We start from the raw sequence: 15,433 nt of genomic DNA on the forward strand, positions 1-15,433 counted from the left end.
GCTTCATTTGAATGAAATAATGAACTTTTTACATTGTTCCGAAATCATATTTAGAATCTTTTCAAATCTCTCCTGAGTTGCAAACAGCGGTTGACCACAAAGCCATTTCTCCTCATAGAAATTCTTCAAAACGTCTGTATATGATCTTCTGCAAAGCAAAAATATGCATGAAGAACAACCAAAGGATAAGTTCAGTTTTATCGTAAACACAAAACAGACAACACTTACACTAAAAAAGGATGAAGAGGGCCTTGAAAAGAAACCTTCTTATGACTATTTTCATTGCCCTAAAACACAGAATACAACCAACAACCCATAAGACAACATTTAAAAAATGAGATGGCACATATCGAATGACGGATGCAATAATACCATATTACCCTGTAGACACGGAAATACTCGGCAATTGCAGCCCTCTGGTCATTACTTAACCTGAAAAATTATGGAAATATGGTTCAACATTCCAAATTTTCAATAGGAATCTACTTATCACCCCAAAAAATTTAATTGTAAGATAGGAAACTAAAAAAAAAAAAGGGCGTACCCAGTGCACGAGGCTCTCGCCACTGCAGGTCTGGGGAGGGTCATAATGTACACAGCCTTACCCTCACTTTACGGAGAGGCTGTTTCCAAAGACTCAAACCCATGACCACTTGGTCACAATGGAGCAACTTCACCATTGCACCAAGGTCCACCCTCAATAGTAAGATAGGAAACTACAGGAAATAAATTCCTTTGAGGCTTATTAGTTATTAACTCGATTACCTTCTTGCTCTTCCATCACAAACCCAACAATGAACACCACGACGACCACTATATACCCAAAGAATGTTATTGAAACCAAAATCATCTGCATTTAAATTGTTGACAAAAAAACAAAATTATAAATTTATATGAATTAATGCAAACCAAACAGATGTGTTGAACCCAATAATAGACAACAAAAGCACAAAAGCCTAGCACCATATAACCTTGTTATTCACTTATTTGCATGTGTTCAAGTTAAAAGTTTAAAAGCACGCATCACAAACAACAAAGAAAAACTCTTACAGATTGTTTTATAGTATTAAATTCTTCTACCAGAAGCACCAACTTAAGAGATTAGCTTTTATTTATGTATTTTTTTAAGAAATTCCTTGCAATCAGGCAGTCAAAGTTGTGTTGGATTAAACTTGTAGGCTTGATCCAATAAACAACATAAGACACAATAAACTTCTCCAGATCACCAGTTACAGAAAAGATTAACAGAGGTCAGCAACTTGCCTCATTCCTACAGTCATATATCACCAAGGAGCTCAATAGAATCATTGACTGAATTTTCCTCAATGGCTAGGACGCCATTAAACATGACCATCATTTTAGGAATTGATTTACGTAATTGAAGTGGCTACTTTTGGATACCAGTCTTTTTTCCTTTTTACCTATACAACTCATATAGGGATCTCTTTGGTATAATTTCTATTTCAATTTTTCTTTGATTTCATGAAATGAGTCAAAAAATAAGAATCAATCAAAAGGAGTTGTTTGTTTCTACCTATTACGCTGCCCTCAACACTTTATGGCAACAGTAGGACTTTTATCACCATGTTCCCATGGTTTGCACCTCTAATACTGAGACATTCAAGGAGCATGAAATGGAATGGGTTTACGATTTCCTTACTGGTCTCAACCCCAAGTATGATCAGATTCATGTCCAGGTGCTTAGCAGATACACTTTTCCCATGCTTCTCCAGGCTTATAAAATTGTTCAGCATGAGGACCGGTGTCGTTCAGTCATGATGCCCCTTACTGTCCCTCCTCGTTCTGCCCTGGTGACTACTCCTCAGGCTTCCTTCTCTTGCTTCAGATTCTGCTGGTTCTTCCACTAAGCCCGGTTCATCTACTACGGAACTGGTAAAATGACTATTATGGGCATCCTCGCCACAAAAGGGAGACTTGTTGGAAGCTTCATGGTCGCCCTAAAGGAGGTGGGTGTGGTGGGAAACAGCCCTCTTCTCACCTCAAGCTCATTGTTTTGAGACTCTATGGGTACCCACTCCTGCACCTTTTTCTTCTAAACAGTTGGTTGTTCTCCAACGTATGATGGCTCAACTTGGCACAGCAACCCCTACCATGTCATCTTCCCCCTTACCTGCTTCCCATCTTGCCTAGTCAGGTATATTTCTTACTTCTTCCCATTCTGGTTCTTCACGGCTTCTTGATCCTGGAGCCTCTGATCATATGACTAGCTCCTAGGACTTGTTTCACAATTATAACCCTTGTTCGGGCAAGGACAAAATCTTAGTAGCTGATGGTTCTCTCCATCATATCTGGTAAAGGCTCTCTCTTGCACTCCTACTATCTCGTTATCCTATGTTCTGCATGTCCCTAACCACTGTGCAAATTTGCTCTCCATTTACCATCTTACAACTGTTCTCAATTGTTCTGTTCACTTTTTTTCTACCCATTGTGTCTTTCAGGATCTAGTGACGTGCGCAATGATTGGTTATGGTAGGGTACGGGATGGCCTTTACTACTTGGATCTGGGTCTCACTTTTGCTGCTCCTCCAGTTTCAGCTCATATTACACGGAAAGACAGTGGTCTTAGTCAGCTGCGTCAATGGCACCATCGTCTTGGTCCTCCTTCCTTTAATATTTTCCATCGTTTGTTTCCTTCTTTAGTTAAACATTGTATTTTGGACCATTTTAATTGTGTTATTTCTTGAACTTGCAAAGCACACACTGTCCTCTTATGTTTCCAGTGATAACAGAAGCATTATTCCATTGTCTATTATTTACTCAGACTTATGGCGTCCTTCTAGGACTATTGCTCGGGGTGGGTATAAATGGTTTATAAATTGTACACAGCTGACTTGGGTATATCTTCTCCGGACTAAGCCTGAAGCTTTTTCCTATTTCCAATCTTTCCATAAAATGATTCAGACTCAATTCAATGCCCAAGTTAAGGTTCTCCAGAGCAACAATGAGACCAAATACATTGATGGTCCTTTCCTCCAGTATCTTGATGCCCATGGCATCCTCTCTCAAACCTCATGTGTTCACACACCAGAGCAAAATGGCATGCTGGAGCAAAAGAACCATCTTCTGGAGGTTACCTAGTATCTGTTGTTTACCACTGATGTTCCAAAATTCTATTGGGGTGATGCTGTTCTTACAGCAACATTTCTTATCAATCGAGTTCCATTAAGTGTTATCGACTTCAAAAAAAAAAAGTAAGTCAGCTTCCTGACCCCTCTATTGCCTCTCATCTTCCTCCCCATGTGTTTGGATGTGTTTACTTCGCTACATGGACATCCCTCCAGGTTTTGCAACAGAAACCACAGCCGGAAAAGTGTGTAGACTACGAAAATCCCTTTACGGTCTTAAACAGTCTCCTTGAGCTTGGTCTGGCCATTTCCAAAAAGCTATGCAGAAGTTTGGATACAGTCAAAGCCATGTTGATCACACCTTGTTTGTCAAACACAAGGATGGTAAAGTCACTGCACTTATCGTATAGGTCGATGATATAGTTATAACAGGCAATGATGACGTAGAGTTTCCTTATTAAAGACTCAGTTGGTAGCAGAATTTGAATTCAAGGATCTTGGACAGCTTAGGTACTTCTTAGGGATTGGAGTTGCCCGCTCTACCAAAGGAAGTATGTTCTGGACCTTTTTGAAGAACAGGTATGGTTGGGCGTAAGCCTGCAGATTCCCCTATTGAAATGACACTGCCTATGTTGTAGGGATTGTTAGCCAGTTTCTACATGATCCAAAGTCCCCTCATCTCAAGGCCATATATCGGGTTGTACGGTACTTAAAATCATCACCAGGGAAAGGTCTTCTATTTTCCAACAACAATCTAAAGTTAGAATCCTTTACTGATGCTAACTAAGCATGTTTCATTGACGACTGATGCTCCACTTCTAGGTATTGTACATTCCTTGGTGGAAATCTGGTTACATGGTGAAGCAAGAAACAATCAGTTGTATCAAGGTCCAATGCAAAGGTTGAATACCGGGCAATGGCACAAGGAGTATGTGAGTTGATCTAGTTGAAAATGCTTCTCAGTGATTTGGGAGGGACATCTGAGGGACCTATGAGGCTCTATTGTGACAAAAAAGCTGCAATTAGTATTGCCCATAATCTAGTTCAGCATGGCAGGACCAAACGAATTGAGCTGGATCATCACTTCATCAAAGAGAAGCTCGAAGGACTGATTTGGATACCATTTGCCGCCATGGTTTAAAGTATCGGTACGTATTGTATCGTATCAGTATCGGTTGGTACCGATACACCTCTTTTTTTTTTAAATGAACCATCTTTGATTGAATCAAAATGTATCGGCCGATACAGGCCGATACGTATCGATACATCCAGTAAAGGGTTTTGTGGGTGATTTAATACATATCGATATGTATTGGCCTATACGACTCGAGACATACCGATACGCATAAAAAAACCATTTTCACTCACAGACTCGTTACAACTATTCTAACAAAAAAATGAAAGAAAACTCTCAACCAAGAGACTAAAACGTTGCTTAATCTTGGTTTTTCTCACTTTTGGACTCAAAGATGTATCCAGAAGTGCTACAACATCATCCTTTGCACCATCCAATACTCTTCATGGCTATAGACCATTACAACATGTAAGAAATCTCATCTTTTATAACAATTTCAAAATGGCGCACTTGTCTGGTTATACATTATTCACAATTCTAGTGTATGCATGATATATGACATATATTTGTTGTTTATATTGTTTTTTGTGTCCAAAAATGTAATTCCATGTGTATTATTTCATGTGTTTCTGCACCGATCAATACGTATCTCCAATACGATATGATACGTCTCTTAAACATAGTACTATATCTCGCGATATATCGGTATCTCGGGCCTACCGAGATATCCGAAATATCCGAGATATCGCGAAATATGACCGAAATATTGCATTTTTTCTGCAATATTTCGGGGGTCCATCTCGGGGGGTTTTTGGCCATATCTAGGCCTGAAACTTCATGGACAGCCTTATTTAAGCTTAATAAACACATTTAAACCATAAAATTGTAAAAATGTGAATTCAAATTGGTGTTTTGGGCTTGCACCCTTGATTGACATACGGTCGCCGACCCTAATGTATAAATAGTTAAATACACATAGATTAGGCAGTTAATATTTAATAATAGTATTTAACTTCATCACATATCAAGTTAAAGCCAATACACATTGATGAGTGCCATGATTCTCATAAACTCCATAATATTCAATAACTCGCTTAAAGCCTTAAAGGCAATACACTAAGTGTCAAAGTTAGTAAGTCACAAGACTCGCAACTCGCAAGTCACAACTCACAAGTTCATAGATCAATGAAATCACAACTTAAGTTACAAATTACAAGTGCTAAACTGCTAATAGTAGTTGCTGTGCCTCCCTGGATCAATCCCACTCATGCCTCGCTGGAGTCGACGTCCATTGCTCTCTGTTTGAAGGACATATGTGGACCACGGTATAGAATCGGAGAAGAAACGAGTGTAGTCATCCACAAGTGTCACGTAAATGGAATCATCAACATCTCGTAGGTAACCTATCCTAGGATATAAACTAGGGTTACCAATCGATCCAGTCCGTGAAGAAGATGATCCACTGTGATATGATGTTGGCGCCGGCGCAAGAGGCGATGGCATTGGTTGCATGTATGGCTGGTGAGGTTGGTAGTTAGGTCCGCTAGGGTATGCAAAGATGTTATTTACAAAAGATGATCCAAGATGTCCACGGGACTGGGGTGTAGTCATAGTCCCCTACCCCACTAAACGCCCATATGATGATGATCCATATCTATATCCATCGTAAGGTTGTGATGCACCATAATCCGATGCCAATGGAGTGGTATGTGCGAAAATTAAAATAATTATTTAAGAGCAGAAAAATAAATCCGACACCGTGAAGCCGTAGATCGGCCATTGGTGTCTAACATATATTTAATTCATTACCATCTAAGTCATATTACCCCTAATTATTTCCTATTTTAATTGTAGGAAAATGAATTTTTAAAACCAGAAAAAAAAAAAAAAAAATACATATGGAAAAAAAATTTCGACACTGTGAGGCTATAGATCGGCCTCCGGTGTCTAACATATATTAATATCATCACCATCCAACAAAATTTGTACATAGTCTTTTCAAAAAAATAGTTTTAGAGGAATAGAATTTACCTTAAATAGTGGAAAAAAGCTTGGATGATGAGCTTAGATGACCCTCCGATGAGTTTACCGGCGAAAATCCGACAACAATGTGCTTGAACAATGGCTAGAGTGTTGGATGAGAGCTTGGAAGAGTGGAAGAATAGGCAAAAGACTGAAATTCCTTAGCAAATGCAGCTCTCGGTCGAAATATGGACCGAAATTTGCGAAATATTGTATTAAAGCCCCCCCTTCACGTGACACTTTAAGCCAAAATACCATATTTCGTCGATATCTCACGAGATATCGAGATATTGTCGATATCTCACGAGATATCGTCGATATCTCACGATATCTCACGAGATATCGACGAAATATGGTATTTTTTCATTTCGACCTGATTTCGCATCTCGGTAAGCTCGAGATATACGAAATTAAGCGATATTTCGGCGAAATTAAGCGATATTTCGGCGAAATATCGCGAGATTTTGAACCATGCTCTTAAAATCGCTCGACCGATACGATACCCGATACCGATACTTTAAACCTTGTTTACTACTACTGAGAATCAACTAGCCGATGTTCACAAAGGGTCTGACTTCTAAGTCATTCCATCCTGTTATATTCAAGTTGGGCATGAGAGATGTCTAAGCACCAACTTGAGGGGGAGTGTGAAGGATAATGGTTATTGTAACCGTCTAGATTCATTGTGGGCTAAGGGCAGTGACTGTGCTATGACTCAGTAATGTAGGGCAGAATAGGAGAGAGGAGAAGATAGAAAGAAATCAGTCTTGCAGGGGAGGGGGGCAAAGAATAAACCTTAAGAAGAAATCGAAGAAGGGGGGATTACAAAGAAATCAGAATTTCAAAATAGCAAGGGGAGGAAGAAGAAGAGGGGTGGTGCATAAGCACAAGCTCATAAACTTATTTTTTTCATTATTCCCATTCAACATATCTGGCCGAATGGCCTATTACACCTTTAAATAGAAACAAAACAATAAAAGAAAAGGCCTAACTAGGCTGTTGATTGGGCACACAGTCGAACAACATAGGGGAAAGTGCCAAAAAGCAAAAAGTACAATCTGTTCCAAGTGGGCCTGGGCCTGGACTATAGCTTAAACAACTTAAAGACTAACCCCAAGTGGGCCTGGGCTTAGACTATGGCTTATACAACTTAAAGACTGACCCTAAGTGGGCCGGGGCCTGGACTAAAATTACATTAGACTAAAAAAAACTGAACCAAATACTGACCCAAATATTGAACCAAATTGAACCAAACCAAAAATTACATAAGAACCGTAAACTGAACCAAAAAGTGCAACAGAAATTGGCCCAGTTAAATAATTGTCTAAATTAAAATGGGTCCAGGTCTGGTTCAGGTCCCAACCCGCAGATCGATGGATCGAACCAGGTTTGTCCTACATCAACTCTCCCATGGTTAAGAAAAACTCGACAACAAGTTTTAAAGAAGGAAAAGATCAGCACCACTTGATCAGCATCCACGATCAAAAGCTTAGATGGGTTGATGATCACACACATTTCACAATCAACCTTTACGATATCCCGACGGTCGTCAACAAATGATATCACTTTGATTGGAATATGACCACGAGGTTTTGTCACTGTAATCAGACCATTGATCAATTCCACGGCTGCAATCCTGATCAGATCATTCAGTTTATTCTTGATCACGGGGTCATTCTCGTGCTATTCAACAACCTGTGGAGGAATTGGTTCTTCATGCGACTGTGGTGTGGTTACCTTTGGCTTTAATCCTCTCAAAATATGACACTTGGTCAAATGTAATGGCCTTAGAATACAAGCGTTGATGAGAAGGTCAATGTTGCCACAACCCTCATTCACCCAATCACAGCCCACTTTGATGATGCGCCTTGAAGATGGAAATATCCGACACCAAGCCCCATCAAAGTATGTGGTATGAGCAAATTCGCAAATTATTGATCAACAAGCTTGTCATAACATATCTCACCGGTTTTTGACAACATCTCTATTACGGGTTGCGAGACGAAATTGCTACTTTGCTCATTATCAACACAGAATATGATACCTTTTCCATTGGGCAATCCCAATCGAGTTCGGAAATATGGGTTTCCATTGGGCAATCCCAACTAAGACGTTAGAAGGGAGGGGTAATGTTGGATGCTAAGTGAAGCCAATCTGGGTCGATTGAAGGACTGAATCACTAGTAACCTAATCCACAATAGGATCACGGATACTGCCAAAACAATTGAAAACAGTCAGCTATAACACTATGTTCCAGCAACAGAAAATAGGTAAAAGTCCCAATATTAAGTTACTGAACTAGTGCTGTTAGGACTGATGTACTCCAAAGATGCTTCAAATCGATCCCCAATAGGCTCAGTGGTTGATGAGTTCTGGAGCCTTGAAGTTGCAGCAGAATCTGGGCAAGCCGCAGGTGTGCAGCAGCTCTCCAATTGATGGTGTGAACAGAAGCAGGCCCATGTGAGGATTAGGAGCTGAATCAAGTCTTCAAAAGGTACTATTGTAGAGGATTGTTACAGTCTCACAGTAATAGCAACAGCAGCAGAAATCAAGTAGAGGAAGATGAAGAAGATAGGGAGATAAACAGAGTGGGGAAGAGAGATCACAAGGGGAGGAAGAAGATGAGATCCTTCAGCCAGGCTTCAGCTCTGATACCAAATAATGTAGGACAGAATAGGAGAGAGGAGAAGATAGAAAGAAATCAGTATTGCAGGGGGGCAAAGAAAAAACCTTAAGAAGAAATAGAAGAAGGGGGGATTAAAAAGAAATCAGAATTTCAGAATAGCAAGTGGGGAAGAAGAAACCGTGAAGGAGAAGAAGAAGAGGGGGTTGCATAAGCACAAGCTCATAAACTCATTTTTTTCATTATTCCCATTCAACGTATTTGGCCGAATGGCCTATTACACCTTTAAATAGAAACAAAACAATAAAAGAAAAGGCCTAACTAGGCTGTTGATTGGGCACACAGTCCATCAGCCTAGGGGAAAGTGCCAAAAAGCAAAAAGTAAAATCTGTTCCAATTGGGGCTGGGCTTGGACTATAGCTTAAAAAACTTAAGGACTGACCCCAAGTGGGCCTGGGCTGGACTATGGCTTAAACAACTTAAAGACTGACCCCAAGTGGGCTGGGCCTGGGCCTGGACTATGACTAAAATTACATAAGACTCAAAAAAACTGAACCAAATACTGAACCAAACCAAAAAATACATAAGAACCGTAAACTGAACCAAAAAGTGCAACAGAAATTGGTCCAGTTAAATAATTGCCTAGATTAAACTAGGTCCGGGTCCAGTTTGGGTCCCAATCCATGAATCAACGGATCGAACCGGGTTTGTCCTGCATCACTCAGCCCAAGCTATCATACCTTATTTACAACCCTCCTCCTTATTATAAATAAGAAAGGCCTCCATCATCTCTGACAAGCCAAATCATTCTCTGATGTTTTTCTTCTCAACTGTTGAGACATCTGAGAGGAGGGATGATAGACTTTTTAGGGCTACTTTCTCTGACGAGAGGACATTTATTCAGCGCATTCCCTAACTCCCTGAGAGTAGCTCATTAGGTTTCTGCAGACCCTTTGTTTGTGGACATTCCTCTCATGTACCTCTTTCAGGATTGGTTTCAAATTGTAGACTCAAACTCCTCGTACTATACTTACAATCGAGTGGACTCCTTCCCCAGTTGGCTCTCTTAAACTCTACCATTGATGGTTGTTCGCTTGCACCCTTAGGAACCCAGGACCCTCTGGAGTCAGGGAGTAGTTATAGATGAGGAAGGAAGGATTCTGAGAGCTTACCAAGGTCCAATTCTTGCAGGAAACTTGATTGTAGCTATTTCTTCCAGAGCTCATAAGTACCTTTGGAATGAATCTTATTATGGAAGTGGATTATGCCACTGTTGTTCGATGGATGCATAGAAACTCTGAATAAACTTGGATAGTGGATACTTGCAAACCAAATTAGCACATCACTCATCTTTGTTCCCCAGTGATTAACTCATTCTAGTGGAAGCACAGGTCTACAAATGATATAGTGGATGACTAAGCAAAGCAGAGTGTCTTATGACCAAAATTATGTGTAGGGGACAGTTTTCCATTGTCAAAAGTAATGTAGTCCTAGATTAATAGAGGACCAACTAGGAGCCAGAAATACCAAGATCTGTTATAAACAGGTGAATCAGCTAGGTCAAAATAGGGTTTTTGGTGAAATTAGGGTTAAGGTTTGATCTGTGGGTTATGTCAAGTTGAGGTAGGGGAGTCTAACAGTGAAGGTCCTGAGATCTTTTAATGGATGGATGTGTGTAAACTTGAATGGGCAGCAAGTTAGGGTTACAGTTTTGGGTTTTGGGTTTTGGGTTTTGGAAAAGAGCAAAAGATGGATTTCTAGAGTTTGGCTGGACAAAAGTTAACCAAACATGAATGACTTTCTTGGGAGGGTATCAGTTAGATTTGTAGACTGTTCTAACGATTGGTTTGGGCTGGGCAGAAATTAGGGTTTTGGGTTTTGATTTGAGATGGGGGGAATTATGGTTTCAATGGTTGGGATGGGCAGCAAGGGAGATCGAGTTCTCCTTATGGGCATCGGGTGTTGTGGTTGAAGTTTGATGAAGTTCTGATGGCTTGTTAGGTCTATGGGGAATTTAGAGTATGGGAAAACTGAAAATAACAAAGGGAACAACTAGGGTTGGGGCTACAGAGGATTAGAAGAAGGATGGGGATGGGGATGGGGATGTCTCAAACTTACTGTAGTTGCAGATTACTCTTGGCAGCAGCTTTTTTGAGGATGAAACTTGAATAAAAATCTAAACTTGAAAGTAGATCTTTAAAAGAACCACCCGGGCTTCACACCGTAAGGTGTCAATTGAATCAAACAACAATCCCATCAACAAACCACCCGGGCTTCCCACTACGAGATGTCAATCGGATCAAACACCAAACCCACCAGCCTTGATCAAACACAAGACAAATATCTTCAACGGAGAAGAAGAGCAGCAAAAAAATTTCAATAATACCAGTGGTCAATACTTGCCCCCTCCCCCTTACAACCTTACATAAAATACTCAAAAATAGACTCCTACACTAAAAAGGAAAGGTCTAACCCAATCTTTAACCTATTTGGTAACCTAAACTGACTAGGAAACCTAAATACTAAAGGAAATAGACTCAAAACATGGTTAAACTTATAGAGTCTTAATCTAGCCCAACTTATATAGCAATTAAATAATTACATGACCACTTAACCAAGTCACATGATAACTTAAGTGATCACTACCACTAACTAAAATAAAAAGAAATCTACTAACTAATCCCGTATGTAACCTTATTACCCATAGTTTAGGTCCATAAAAGTGGCCTATTACATTGAAAACCCAAGGGATCAAAGGCCCAACATATATATCACCTAACCCTAGACTTATTCCCATCAAAATAAACCTCTTTTGGTGATTTATCTACATCACAAAAGCATTTTTGTTTCTTGCCATAGTTTGCTGTATTGTTCTGTTTGATATGGGGGAGCGTTGATTCCATTCTTCATTTTTTTTAAATATATTTGTTACTTATTGGAGGGAAAAAAGTTAGTTGCTTAAAATAATAATAATAATAATCAACAGTTGCCATGGCACTAACTGAATGGCCAGCAGCCATGATCTTCCTAGACGAGCACCATATTCTGAGTATAATTGTCTTGTTTCAGGAATGTTTCCATATGGCCGATATATCTCCTTTCATCTTCTAGTCATCGATGCCTTGGGCATCATGGACCACGTTATTACTTAGCATCTCCCTGACAGCTATAGCAATAATTAATAATGATGATGATGATAACAAGAATCATTATAATAAAAGACTTGGGTGATCCATACCTCTAAGGGCTGTATCAATCATTTTAATAGCAATGGTCATCAATGGCCAGCAGTCAAGGCAAACATCAGCTCCTGAGCAGCAATATCGAACATCATCATAATCTGTCATATCCTGTTTAATAGTATGCTCATCAGCCAATCCTTAATTTTTTGAATTTCCATGTAGGAAATAATTTTTTGGCAAGTCTAGAAACTGAATTTCTTACTATATCAAAAATCAGCTCCCTCTCCACTGGAGTGAAAACATTATCACCAGAATGTGTATAGGCATGTCTTTTAGCAGGCTGTAGCACAAGGGTAAAAGTTGTAACACATCAATAAGACAATAACTAGTGGAACTCATAGGCAACAATGATAACTTGGCTGAAAGCATAGTGGAAAAGCTCAGTACACTAGAGACTCAGTTCCGCTTGAAATGCCACAACTCTGCCAAGCTTGTGAGTAACGGAGTTATTTCCTCAATTACTCCATGACATGGCATGCTTTATAAAAGGGGATAGAAAGACCAGCATCAAGCTTTACACATTGAAGAAGAAATATTTGCTTCACATAACAAATATCTTCAACAAAATCAGGACAAAATTTTGAAAGGAGCTAAGAGCTTTACAAACAGAATCACAATGACCAGAAGCATTTAACTTTTCCATATCCATACATGTCCTATAAGGATTTTCTTTAAATTTTATATTCTTTATTTGTCCTAGACCCTTTGTCAGCTTGTCCGAATCATGATCTATTGATGAAAAAATCAACTGCAGCCATAAGCATTGAAATCTTTGCTTGAAAATTAAAAGCAAGCAAATCATACATCTACACTGTACACAGGCCCAATATCAATTTTAAATGGGCACTTGTCTTTGATGGAATTTTCCAACTCCGCCGCATTGTTGAATGACTGGAACCGCAAATATATATCATTATCCAGAGTAAAGGAAAATTCTCTTCTGCCAAAGTAAGATGGATCACAAGCCGGGTGCTTCCCATCTACAAGAACAAAGAGACAAAGATTAAACAACAGAGGGGGGAAAGGAAAGAGGGAAAAAATAGAGAGAAATTACATGGCATGAGCAGGTTCTTCAGGAAACTTCAACTAGCCAATCAAGAATTAAATATTAAAATAAAGGAAACTTATATTACCATTTCCATAGGACATCCATTTAAAGATATCAATGTGCGGAAACAGCTTTCCTGACAAAAATGATGCATTCCATAAGTACATATACTAATTTATAAAAGAAACTCAGACTTGATTATAACATGTAGCAAATGGCAAGCAGCAGAAAGACAGAATAATGGTACAATCTAACAAATTATAGGAAGTCAATTCACAAGCCACCACATGCATAAATAAAATAAATTCAAGTTAAGGCAAGGTAGAATCCCATAGCGATACCTAACACAGGAAAGTTCATAAGCAAAACCCATCCATCATCCAGGCATTGGTTCATCCCATGCACATCAGGTCAACTAATTAATAAACAAATTTAGATGGGGATAATACTAAAATAGGACACTGTCAAAATTGAATCAAGAGAGGGAAGAATCTAACAACCTATTAAATCACATTAATTGATTTATGACAAAGAGTATCAGCAAATTTAATTTCATAATTTAATATGCCTATCCAAGAGATGGTGATTTACCAGATAAATGGAGTAAAAAATTAACTAATCATCATAGGAATGTCACAGATCAAATAATGAACCATGGTACACTGCAAAATCAGGCACATTGATCTTAAACCCCCCCCCCCCCAAAAAAAAAGAAGAAGCAGGGCACCATCTTCTGTAGAGGGTCCATTTAGAAGATCTTCCATTGTCATAAAGCACATATTCAAAAAGGAAGAAAAAGCCAATTAATTTATCCCAACATTGACAGCACCACTACTACAATAGAGACAAAATTTTCTACGGGCAGCACTCCAAAGGAAAGAATGGATGTTCGAACAAATAAAAACACCAAATCAAGGATTAGAACCAAAGGGGAAAAAATAAATTAAAAACTACCATAGTATAATTTAAGATAATTGGCATTAAATCCTTCAGGAACAGCATTTCGTTGCCTCTGCTCAGGTTCACACCCATCAATTAACATGTCATCTCTTCCACAATCAGCTTCTTCTTTGGCCATATTGTCAAACTTAACCTATCCAAATAACAAATTATTATTCAGTTTTGCTAATAAATAGAGTACTGTTCATATTTAAGAAGGTAAACAGTAAATAAAGAATTAAGTAACAAAATATATATAATGTACCAAAAGGAATCATTTAAGTCATCATTAAACTGAACAGAATGGGATCATGGGTGACACTCTAACTGGACCAAATGTATTTCAAAGCACTGACTAGAGCACAAGGCTCACTCAACATCTGTGTGTTCCATTTAACCTTACCAAGAAGATAAGGATAAATGTAAATGACAAATTACACAGCATGAACTTACAAAGCTGAACTCTAAACAGTTTTCAAGTTGTTTCTTTGAAGCCCTCAAACAGGATGGAATAAGACGGGTTTTTGGTAAAATGGTAAAGAAATGCAAATTACAGAAGATTAAAACCACAACCATAGCAAAACACGATAATATAAGTGAAATAAAAGACTACAAATTAAACCCAAATAAATAACTATACCACAACCCCAACAACAGTTCTTGTCCACTAAAGTCCAGCCTCCCCTTCCCCTGTCTGCCAGCCACGATGGCTGGTCCCCCTAAGGTGGTGCCTCTGCCCCCCTCCAGGGCCCCTGACTCCCCACCTCTCCCTCCAGCTCCACCCCTAACCCCCAACTCTACCACCCATGCTCCCTTCCCTTCTCACCCTTATCCCAAGTCTTGGTCTGGTCTCTTCAACCAGGCTCCAGTTCTCTCTGGGTAAGGTCTTCCTCTTCACTTCGTCCGTCCTTCCATCTTTGGCAGTTCTAAGATTGCCAACTACCCATTTGAACTTCTGGCCAACGAAGCAAAACTCTGGTCCATCTCCTTGGTCGGTCATTTTATAGGACGCCATCTGCCATTTCACATTCTGAAACTCTCTTTCTAAACAATGAAAAGCTCAAGAACAGTTGGTTACCTAGTGATACATCCAATATTCACCGGACCAATCAGCGGCCGCCACATGTCACAGGGCGACCCGCTCCAGAACCAAGGGGAATGAACCGGGGTCCCACCACCCGGGCGTGGCCTCACCCAGGAGCCGCCACACCCAGGCACGGCCTCACCCAGGCGCGGCCTCTCACCCAGGTGCGGCCTGCACCTAGGCACGGCCTACACCCAATGGCCACCACTCAGGCGCGGCCACACCCAGGCGGCCCCTCACCCAGGCGCGGCCCCACTCAGGCGCTGCCACACCCAGGCGCGGCCACCACTCAGGCGCGGCCTCACCTAGGCGTG

General features: G+C 39.9%; 1 protein-coding gene across 1 annotated transcript; it reads right to left on the reverse strand.

The window, feature by feature from the left end:
• Positions 1-3: 3 nt before the first annotated feature.
• LOC122643462 (DNA primase small subunit-like) lies at positions 4-14,193 on the reverse strand. Its single transcript, XM_043837080.1, has 9 exons — positions 14,051-14,193; positions 13,182-13,232; positions 12,853-13,028; positions 12,251-12,328; positions 12,045-12,156; positions 766-850; positions 381-432; positions 229-287; positions 4-148 (listed from the first exon to the last, which is right to left on the reverse strand). Exons 1-9 carry the CDS (start codon positions 14,172-14,174, stop codon positions 4-6), a joined length of 882 nt encoding a protein of 293 aa, XP_043693015.1. The 5' UTR covers positions 14,175-14,193.
• Positions 14,194-15,433: the final 1,240 nt, after the last annotated feature.

This window comes from Telopea speciosissima, chromosome 10 (genome assembly GCF_018873765.1).
Source record: "Telopea speciosissima isolate NSW1024214 ecotype Mountain lineage chromosome 10, Tspe_v1, whole genome shotgun sequence".
Lineage (NCBI taxonomy): Eukaryota > Viridiplantae > Streptophyta > Magnoliopsida > Proteales > Proteaceae > Telopea > Telopea speciosissima.